Raw genomic sequence first — 11275 nt, 5'->3', positions numbered from 1 at the left:
TTATCCTTCCTTGTCGGTATTCCGCCAGCTCTCTAATTTGGTATAATCTTCACTCATATATTGTTTGTTAAAGGGGGATAGAAAGTAAAAATGGCTTATATTTCACTCACAAAGTATCCGTTTTTGGCGATTCATGCCAAAGGGGGAGAAAGTATTAGCCCAAAGCAAAAGGACCGCAAGGACCGCTACCAATTTCAAAAATGTAGTCTTTCAATTGGTATTAAAGAAGTTTTTCAATTGGTATATTATTTGATATAAATTCAAATTGGCTGACCTCCTTTAAAATTAATATCTAAAACCCTCTTGAACACTAAGAGGAGAATTTCATTGAGGGGGAGTTTTGTTTAGTTAAAGGAAAAGCATTTGAAACAGGGGGAGAAAATTTCAAATCTTGAAAATGCTTCTCAAAATCTTATTTATATACCTTTGACTATTTGCAAAAAGACTTTGAAAAATAATTTCCAAAACATTTGCAAAAACAAAACAAGTGGTGCAAGTGTGGTCCAAAATGCTAAAATGAAGAAAACAATCCATGCATATCTTATGAAATGTAAATTAGTTTAATTCCAAGCAACCTTTGCACTTACCTTATGCAAACTAGTTCAATTATGCATTTATATATTTGCTTTGGTTTGTGTTGGCATCAATCACCAAAAAGGGGGAGATTGAAAGGGAAATAGGGTCAAACCTTTTCCTAAATAATTTTGGTGGTTGAAATGCCCAACACAAATAATTGGACTAACTAGTTTGCTCTAGATCATACATTCTACAGATGCCAAAGGTTCAACACAAACCAATAAAAAGAACAAGTTAGGCTTCAAAAGAAAGGAGCAAAAAGGAAACCGAAGTGTTCCCTGGTCTGGCGCACCGGACTGTCCGGTGCACCACCGGACACTGTCCGGTGCATCAGGGTGAATCAACTCCAACTCCGCAGCTTCGGGTTTCCCAGGTGTAGCTCCGCTATAATTCACCGGACTGTCCGGTGCACCAGCGGAGCAACGGCTATCTGTGCACAACGGTCGACTCTGACAGATGAACAGTGCAGCACAGTACCACGGCAGAAGTCAGAGTAGCAGGTCAGAGGGGCACTGGACTGTCCGATGTGACACCGGACTGTCCGGTGCCACATGAGGACAAAGCCTCCAACGGTCGACCAGCTCCAAGCCCTAACGACAAGATGATGTGGCGGCGCACCGGACAGTGTCCGGTGCGCCCATCGCCAGCAGCCTTCTCCAACGGCTACAATTTGGTTGGTGGCTATAAATACCACCCCAACCGGCCACTTCAAGGAGTGGGAGCCAAAGCAACATTCCAAGTCATATAGTTGACATATCCAAGCCCTCCCAACCACCTCTATTCATTGATCCATCCTATACACAAGATTTAGACCACTACAAACCACACAAGTGCCACAAAAGAGAGAGCAAGCAAAAGAAAGCCTCTTGTGAGAGTTTAGCTCTAGTGCCTTGTGAGATTCATTGAGAGAAAGTGTGTGCTACATCTTGCGTTCATTTGTGCGTGGAGTTTTGACTCCCATTGAACTTCCTCCAAAGTTTTGGAGGCTTGTAAAGATAGCAAGAGACACCTAAGTGTGTGGTGATCCTTGCAGGGTCTTAAGTGATCCTTGAGAAGAAGAAGAGCTCGCCGATCTTGGGGATCGGTTGAGAGAGGGAAAGGGTTGAAAGAGACCCGTCCTTAGTGGAGTCCTCAACGGGGACTAGGCCTTCGAGGGTCGAACCTCGGTAAAACAAATCATCCGTGTCTCGTGTGTTTATTGCTTGTGATTTGTTTGTTCTCTCCCTTTTTAAGTTCTCTTGCGCTACTCTTTGCTAATATTATTTTGTGTTGCTTCATGTTAAATTCTCATTTAAAGAAGCAACTCCTTGCAAGAAAGAACTTGTGTTTATCCTCGTCGTATCTAAGCCCTCTTGCATTATTCTCCACTAACATTTCTAGTAGTATTGCCATTGTTTAAATTCCGCACTCTTTGAAAACAATACTCGTTGCAAGCAAAGGACTTAGTTTTATACTCCGATAATTGTGAATCTTGTTCTAACCACTAATCAAGGGATCTAGTTTGTATTTAGAAATATAATTTTCAGGTTTCGCCTATCCACCCCCTCTAGGTGACTTTCAAATGGCACACTGATCGCTGAGCAGATCTTTGAAAAGACTAAGAGAAGTTCTAGATGTATTGATGCTTGGCCGAAGATGGACGTTAGATTTGTACAATGCTCACCCAAAAGGAATAATACATTTCTCTAAATGTCCGTTGTTTCGAAAAATACATCCATTTCCAATGTTTAACATTCTGATGATGTCTGAATTCCTTGTAAACAAACACAAGATTGTTCATTGATGTAACTTATGTGCAGTATATGTGTGTGAAATAAAGATCATCGTGGAGCACCGGGCATCAATGTTCCCAATCTTCTCAAATTTCAAATTATACTGGTCTCTTCATGAAATCCTAAAAGTTTATTAAGTCACTTGTCTGAGTGATCTAAAAGTAGAGCATATTTTTGTTCCTTTGCCTGTTGAGACGGATCAGCTAACATGAATAATCTCTACTACTCTATAAGACTCTAATGTAGACCATCCGTGCACCGCGGTTCTGCCATTCCCTGTTTCGCCCACCACCGGCCATATGACAGGTGGGTCCCCATGTCTCTCAATCCATCACCCTTCTGTCCGACCATCGTCTAGATTGCCACGAGTCAGCCGCCACCGTGACGAGATTAGCGGCGTCCTCCCCGCACCCGCAGCCCCTCCTCCTCGTTCCCTTCGCCCTAGGTCGTTGCACGCACGCCCCTTCTTCTCTCATGCCCTGCTCCACCATCTTCGCTCGGCTCCCCACACAGTCGTTGCTCCTCCTTGAGTGGAACTGGTGTCGCACCGCCGTTCCATCACTCCACCGTTGCTACGTCGCACCTGACCTCGCCGGTGAAGCACGACCGCTCGCCTCCACCAGCACGTCATCCTCTCCATGGTCGCTGAGGGCCTCAAGCACCGACGCTAAGCCGCTCCCCTACTCCAGCACCTCACCACTGTCTCCCTCCATGGCCACAACAAACGCCAGTGGCACCATCCTCGCCCACGTCGCTCGCTCCAGTGCCAGGACGCCGCTCAAGCAACGGCGTCGTCTTGGGCCACAATCAACCAGTCCGAGTTGTCTCCTCATCGAGGTCCCTCGTCGTCCTTGGCCATGTCGTCGCTGTCAGTCACCATCGCTTTACCACGCGGAGTAGCTTCAGTCAACAGAGCACGACACCAGAGCCGATGACCCACTCGAGTCTAGATAAGAATATTGTATTCTACGTCGCCGAAAGAACGAGGTGTTCGTCGCCAGTGAACATCATTCGTCTTCCAGATCATCAGGTTGAAATCACAGTGTCTGATTAACTCCTCGTGTCTACTCGATCCCTAGTTTATTCCTTACTGCAACTGTAGGTGGCCACGAATCTGGGCACACCATGTTCAGAGCAGCAAACATCGCCATGGTGGAGGCTCAAGAAGCAGCAAGGCAGACGGTACGAAATCCATATCTCATAAATTGTATTTGTCCTTGCAGTACTTTGTGGTAAATATAAAATCCAGTTGACTTCTTTTGTTATATAAATCTTAATTGCATATTCTGTCTCTGACTTTTGGGAACCATCTAGAGTTCATTGGATCTGTTTGGGATTGGTGATGATTTTCATTACATGTAACACCATCACTATGGGGCGGATGGCTTGTTGGCAACAAGCGTAACAGTGTGCCTGAACAACAGTAAGAACAGTAGCGGGAGGTTTGTTCATTGATTTACACGCTGATGCCTGGTAACATCCTCTATTTATACAGAGAGGTGTGCTTTGTCTCCGAAGCATCCAGGGAGATCTATTTAATAATAACCATATGTAGAAGATAGTATTTGAAATCTCTCAATTTCTTAACTTACCAATCCGCTAAGGGGCAAACAACATATGCCATGTGCTATAGCAATCTTGGGACTTTGATGCAAATGCTCTAGCCTTTTCTGTTGTCGACATTAGGTGGTGCAGTGGCAGCGATGAAGCTTGACAGAACAGCAAGTTCCTTTCCTTGCTGACCCTGCCTCCCTGGAGCCTATACAAACAAGTCAGATTGAGAAATTGAGAGAGGTAGATTAGGATTGGATTCTTGCCTCGCTTATTCTTTTATCCTAGCTTCCTTTTATGGAGGAGCTTGCAATTGAGTGATACTCAATCAGTGACAACATTTTAGGATATAACTTCAAAGTGAGGGTAAATGGGCAAGCTGTAAATCACAAATGGCATTTTCCTTTCATGTGCCCATTCTCTTGATCAAGCTGATATTCCTGCATGTTTCTTCTTCTTCCAACATTTAAATATCCTACATAAAATTTCCATTTTCTCCATAGTTTATGTAATGATGAATGTGGTTTTGATCATGACTATTTTATATTTGTGTTTATTACGGATGGTTTGCAGATGGAGCCCTGAATGAATAGTCTGAAGAAGGCCTGATTCAGTGAATCCTCCTCCTACTGCTTCTGACCATGTGCAGACTAATGGCCGATAGAGTCAAGGGATGCAGTCTACAGATCCGGTGCCCTCCTGTTTGTCGCTGCCATCCTCGCGGCGGTGTTCACCTCTGCATCCACCATCAGAGACAAATGCTTGACACAAGACTTTTTGAGCTTTGAAAAGTTGAACCTGAGGTATGTTTTCTGTATGTACTCAAATTACATACTTATTTTCACAATATCCTTATTTTAGTTACCATCCAACACAAAGTGAATTCTCTTTGTTTAATAATGCATGTAAACATTCAAGGATCTTATCAAAGGCTCATGCCCATTCATGTGTCAAATAGCAGCATTTAGGAGTTTAGGACTGCAAGCAATCAAGTCAGAGTAATCTTTTTTGTTTCTAGAACATAGGATAATCGTGTACCTCATTATATTAAGAAGAAAACAAAGGCTTTTTACACATGAGAACCCGCTCACACCATAAAGACAAAATACTCTCGATGCTGTTTATTTTCAAAAACAGGTTGGATCAATTTGAGTAGTCTGCTAGGTGCATAGAATCTATTTGTGCCTTCTTCGTTTCTATAATAATGTGCACATTATAAAGTAATTGTCATATTGTTCTTGTTATGAAAAGTAGGATTTTAACATGGAGCCTATCAAACATCGGTTGTTGTCACAAATTATGTATATGAAATGTTGTGTGCTCAGTACCTATCTATAGAGACTATAGCATGTGTTAGGGCACTAATAAAAACTATCTCTAGGTGTTCTCTCTATGGACTGAAAATGGCAAGTATGGTGTGCTAAGTTTATCATCTGACGATGTTGGTCAAGTGCTTGCAGTCACAGGTAAATTTTCTTATTGTTGTTAATGCCATTTACTTGCAGAAACTCATTACTGTCTAAAGTTCATGCACTATCTATATAATTGTACCTACTCAACTTTTGACCTGGGTACGAAGAAAGAGATAACTTAATCATTCCCTGACGTTGGCTGACGTGTGATTCAATTCAATTCTATCTCATTGTATATATGATGAGATATATCTTATTTTTGCTCTAGACGGTAGCAAGAATGCTCGTCTCAAGGCTCTGGAAGGAGCTGGGAAAAGGTTGCAGCTTCTCAAGGCTGGTTTATTATACTACAACAGTGTTGCATCAACAATTGTCGGCTATGAAGGTGTCTTTCATGTAGCTAGCCCTGTCCCTTCATCAGTCCTCCAACCCTGAGGCGAATTTGTCAAAGACATCTATGTCATAGGAGTATTTATGGGGTGTTTTGTTTCTAGGGACTAATTTTTAGTCCCTCCATTTTATTCTATTTTAATCCATAAATTACTAAATACGGAAACTAAAATAAAGTTTTAGTTTGGCGGACAAGGAACATGTCCACCAAATCATCCCTTAAGTTGTTCGATAATACTACTTTGCAGCAACAGCTGCTGCGGCCCACCATCACAATATATGAAGTTGTTCGGTAACCCACTGTATTAGTTGAAAAAGTTTAGTTTAGTTTACTAGATGGAATTGTTGGCAAATAATCTGTGAGATATTGAGGATATATGTGTTGTCCGTTTTCATGTAATCTTTGTAGACTAACATTTTATTAAATAATTTATGTCACTTTGGCACCCACCAATACTTGGGGTATCTTAGTGATTAAGCAGTTGCATATGTTGCATTCATGATTATCTTGTGTGTTATGGAACAAGAAATTTGCTTTTTTATTGTTTGTACCTAACTTTCGGGGTTTGAAAATTTAAAGTTAACACAACTACAACATCCCTCTCTACCTCTGGTGCAGACTGCAAACCCACATGTATTGCAAAACTCAGCCGATAATGAAGCCATATATGTGACATTAGATGAAGCTCCTCATCCATCGCTTGCGTTAGATGCAACGAATTTAGACATGGCTGCCACACTTGACCTGGCACAACCATTGGAGAGTAAACCAAGGTAGTAATAGCCACCAGAACCTCCCCTTTTGCTATCTTGTGTAGTACAGAATACAACCTATTCACTAGGGATGGTGTCTCATAATATTGAGACACAACTGCTGCCACCAGTTCTAGTTCTTAATCTTGATCAAACTCCAGACATCTGGACTGATGCAGGGACCAAGGACAGTCACAATGGAAGAAGTGTCATCTGCTGCCTATAACAGGAGTGGCAGAAGAGACCAATGGATTTGTTCTTCCACCAATAATGGAAATATGGTTGTGAGGACCAATCACCACCCCTAGAGCCACATACTTCTTTCCCTGCAGTGGATGTTGTAGCTACATCACTGGAGATAGATCCTAGAAGTTTTGAGAATTTAGAGTCCTCCGGATTGATCTCTCCTTGTATAGCCGAGCTGAAACAATAGACCCCTCAACACATGGTGTCATAAGCTATTATGCCTCTTGTCGCATGCGTTTTTCAACCTTGTTCGGACTTTCTAATTTGGTTGCACAAAACTTGTCAATTAGTTGTCTGATTTTGTTTTGCTTTCTACAGATTAGGGATACCAGTGCGCTTGTACGTTTAAGGCCAACATGAGAGGATCTTCGCAGCTACTTAATTGCCAGAGGCCGCAAACGTTTTGAAGTCTACATGTACAATAGCTGAAAGAGACCATCCTTTAGAAATGTGGAGATTGCTTGATCCAGGTTCAAGATTGATTAATTCTGTTCAACTTCATGATCAGATGGTGTGCGTAAAATTTGGTTTGTAATTGGTCTTGATTTTTAACAAAGTACAAAAGAGCATAACTTAATTTGACCTTATAAATGTTGTGATATTCAGAAGGCAAACTGTAATCGTTGTGCACTAATGTTTTATTGAATAATTTGTGTTCCGTCGACCGTCGCAATGCACGGACACCCTACTATCATATATAGAAGTCTGCATAGTATTGATGGTTGCAATGTAATGGTGAAATAGCTAAATTAAAATAACAAAATTTATGTATGGCTTGGATCACAAATTGATTACGAAACCTTTGCACATGATAATATAACACACATTTGTACATAGGTTATCGTGTATTATATGTTCCCGTTGCAACGCAGAGTCATTTACCTAGTATCCAGTGAATACTGCAAGGGCTATTCATGACCCGTCGTAAACCAGCCGATATGATATAGCTGAGTCTGTGGAGTGCTAATGCCACAAACAGGAAATAATATGATACTTCATGTATATTTTTTTCTTTCTTGAAAATGAACTATATGATACTGTTCACAATCCATATCAAGCTTATGTACTTATCAACATGTTTTCTATGTTCAACCTTGTTAACATATTAAAACGAGTTTTCTTTTCACTTTTCAGAACCAATTCGATCTTTATTTGCTCCTCTTGAGGTGCTTTAGAAGTTATAGAATGGAAAATGATTCTATTTTGCTCTCCCTCGTTATCCCGGTCACTTTCGTCACGATTCTTAACGTGTATTCACTTCATTATATTTTAGATTTGTCATATCATTAGCATGAGCACCTTACTAGTATGTATAAGTAGCCATGTTTTTGTATTAAATATGTCCTAATTTATAATTAAGGACGAAGATCCTATCGGGAATTTATTCTCGCGGGAAACGAGGACGAAAAAAATGTCTCCCAAACATTCGTAGGGTCCCGTGAGGAAAAAAATCGTCATGGGGACGAGGAATTATTGCCCGATGAGAAATTCCCGGTTGGCATCCTTGTTTTGGATACAGGGTTCCTACTTTTTATACATAGGTATCCAGCTGGGAATTGAACTGTTTGGTAGCTGCCCCGTTGGTTTGGACCTTATCCTAAGCCTAATTGTTTTGTCATGGCATCGTCTCCGCCCGGCTGCTATTTGCCCGGGCCAACTCCTGGATGACATTCAACAGCTCAAGAAAATCCCAGCGCTGCTCCCCAGCCACAAATCGCTTGCACGTGGGGCCCAATAGCACGGTGTCCATATCTGCAACTGCTAACTCGAGCAAGGTGACCACGGTGGCGACTGGCGAGAGAGACGCGCGGCTTTTACTCGTCGCAGTAATCGAATCTTGTGAACACAAGAGCTCCATGTGGCCACCGGCCACGGTGTGGCAATGGTAGTTTCGTCACACTGACTCTGCTCCACCGCTCGCCGATGGTACTAGCATGGTGGGAGGTCTAGTTCTGTCCCAGGCGCAGACGCACCATACCGCCGCGCCAAGAACCGCCGCACCGGCGCCGGCACAGGCGTTGGAGAAGCGGCCGAGGGACCAGGCCCAGCCATGTGGCACAGCGGCGGCGGCCGTCTCGGTGCGGAGCTTGGACGAGGTCAGGAAGGCGCACGCGCGGCACATCAAGCTGGGCCTCGACCGCTCCCCACGGCACGCGCGGCCGCTGCTCGCGGCGTGTGCGCTCTCGGGCTGGCCGGGCGGCATGGAGCTCGCGGCGTCCATCTTCGAGTCGCTCGTCGAGCCGGAGGCCTTCGATTACAACACCCTGATGCGCGGCCACGTCGGTGGCGGCCGTGAACCGGCGGCCGCGCTGCGCATGTACGTTGACATGCTGGAGGCGGGCGTCCGGCCTGACAGCTACACGTTCCCGTTCGCACTCAAGGCGTGCGCGCAGCTCGCGGCCTTGCAAGAAGGGAGACAGGTGACAGCTTCAGCTCGCACTCAACCAAGCAGTGTGTTCTTCTGCAGTCGTCGACGCGCTGGGATCGGATGTGAGATGTGTTTGTTTCCATTAGCAGTTGCAGGCGCACATCGTGAAGCTCGGGTTCCAGCACGACGAACACGTGCAGAACAGCCTGATCAGCTTCTACGGCAAGTGCGTCGAGCCGGCGATGGCTCGTCTGGCGTTTGACCGGGTGGAGGCGGAGGAGCGAACGGCGGCTTCCTGGAGCGCACTCCTCGCGGCGTACACGAAAGCCGGGCTGTGGGGCGAATGCCTCGAGTCGTTCGGCGCGATGGTGCTCGATGGGTGGCGTCCCGACGAGAGCTCCACGGTCAGCGCGCTCTCGGCGTGCGCGCACCTGGGTGCCTTCGACGTCGGGCGGAGTCTCCACTGCGCGTTGCTGAGGAACACCGCGAGGCTGAACACCATCATGCAGACGTCCCTGGTGGACATGTACGCCAAGTGCGGCAGCATCGAGAAGGCCGCGGCGGTGTTCGACGCGATGGACGACAAGAACGCGTGGACGTACAGCGCCATGCTGTCCGGCTTGGCGCTGCACGGGGACGGGCGGAAGGCCCTGCAGGTGTTCGACGCGATGGTCCGGGAGCGCCACGCGCCCGACGCAGCCACGTACGTCGGCGTGCTGAACGCCTGCAGCCGCGCCGGGCTGCTCGAGGACGGGCTGCGGTGCTTCGACCGCATGCGGCTGGAGCACAACGTCGCGCCCAACGCGCAGTACTACGGCTGCATGGTGGACCTGATGGCGCGCGCCGGAAGGCTGGACGACGCGCGCGCGCTCATCGGGAGCATGTCCACGGGGCCGACGGACACGGCCTGGCGAAGCCTGCTGAACGCCTGCCGGATCCACGGCGATCTGGATCTCGCCGAGCGCGCCCTCCAGGAGCTGAGGCGCCTCGGCGCCGCGAACGCCGGCGACTACGTCATCGTCGCGGACATGCACGCCAGGGCCAAGGACTGGGCCGCTGCCGCCCAGCTCCGGACAGAGGCGGTGGACTGGGGCCTCGCGCAATCCCCCGGGGTCAGCGCCGTGGAGGTACGCGGCGAGCTGCACCGGTTCGTGTCGCAGGACAGGTCGCACCCGCGGACGAGCGACATCTACGAGATGCTCCACCAGATGGAGTGGCAGCTGCGGTTCGATGGCTACAAACCTGACACGTCGGAGGTGGCGCTGGACGTGGGCGAAGAGGAGAAGCGGCGTGTGGTCGCCGCGCACAGCCAGAAGCTGGCCATGGCATTCGGCCTGCTCAGCACGGCGGAGGGGGCACCGGTGAGGATCGTGACCAACCTCCGGATGAGCAAGGAATGCCACGCGTACAGCGCGCTGATCTCGGAAATTTTCGGCCGGGAGATCGTCATCAGGGACCGGAACCGCCTCCACCGGTTCCGGCGCGGCGTCTGCAGTTGCAGAGACTACTGGTAACGGTTTCGTTTTGTCAACAGTGGTCGATGGTGTAAATATCAACCGCAATTTCTGTCTTTGCTGTTGAGTCCTGATCGAAAAAAATGTCTGAACGTTTGCTGACACTTCAAAGGCCGAGGTTGGTATGTTTGATGTCATTTGGGCTAAGCAAACGCAGGAATTTTACAAGAACGGTGTAGGAATTTCACGGGAATTAGTTCAAAAACACGTAAAAAATGTATGATTCGGATTAATTCTATTTGTTCCAAAGGAGGTCTAAGAATTGAAGACAGATATAGTAAGCGATTAGCAACGTCAAGAGAAACTTCAACTACTTAAATCATCAAAACTAAGTTTGAGGGTTTTTCTCTTATAACAAAGCCGGTTCAAATCGGCGCATGCGGGGCTATCCACGTCATCGTTAAATTGTGCACCATTGGATTACAAAGCAAGGGCTCCTATTGCTTCTGCTGTAGCAGCTCGTTGATTGGTCAAAAAAAAAAGGCGGCCAAAAGGAATCGCGGCTGCTTTCTAGAGAAATCCACCGGCCACTTCTCTAGTTCTCCTTCCCTTGCTTCTGGCTTCTTCTCCCAACTGTGGCGCTCATCGCTTTCTTCCTTTCTGGATCAAGGCAGGCGCTTCATCTGTTGCTGGGCTCCTACTCGGCTCCGTTTTTTTGTGAGATAGAGGTTTTTATCCCTTACTCTCTGCATT

At 46.5% G+C, this 11275-nt stretch overlaps 1 protein-coding gene across 2 annotated transcripts; it reads left to right on the top strand.

The window, feature by feature from the left end:
• Positions 1-8321: 8321 nt before the first annotated feature.
• Positions 8322-10719, top strand: LOC103653945 (pentatricopeptide repeat-containing protein At1g31920). 2 transcript variants are annotated; one of them, XM_008680761.4, is made up of 2 exons: positions 8322-9120; positions 9215-10719. In XM_008680761.4, exons 1-2 carry the CDS (start codon positions 8635-8637, stop codon positions 10580-10582), a joined length of 1854 nt encoding a protein of 617 aa, XP_008678983.1. In that variant the 5' UTR covers positions 8322-8634; the 3' UTR covers positions 10583-10719. The 2 variants fall into 2 exon arrangements, with proteins under 2 accessions (XP_008678983.1, XP_008678984.1); XM_008680762.4 differs by having other exon boundaries at positions 8334-9120; positions 9218-10719.
• Positions 10720-11275: the final 556 nt, after the last annotated feature.

Source organism: Zea mays, chromosome 4, assembly GCF_902167145.1.
Source record: "Zea mays cultivar B73 chromosome 4, Zm-B73-REFERENCE-NAM-5.0, whole genome shotgun sequence".
In the NCBI taxonomy this organism is placed as follows: domain Eukaryota; kingdom Viridiplantae; phylum Streptophyta; class Magnoliopsida; order Poales; family Poaceae; genus Zea; species Zea mays.
The sequence above is the reverse complement of the archived record's forward strand: the minus strand, read 5'-3'. Positions and strand labels throughout refer to the sequence as shown.

Coding starts and splice junctions, on each gene's coding strand:
- LOC103653945 (XM_008680761.4), top strand. CDS start 8,635: ATGGTGGGAGGTCTAGTTCTGTCCCAGGCGCAGACGCACCATACCGCC. Junction 9,121..9,214: donor CCTTGCAAGAAGGGAGACAG/GTGACAGCTTCA, acceptor TGTTTCCATTAG/CAGTTGCAGGCGCACATCGT.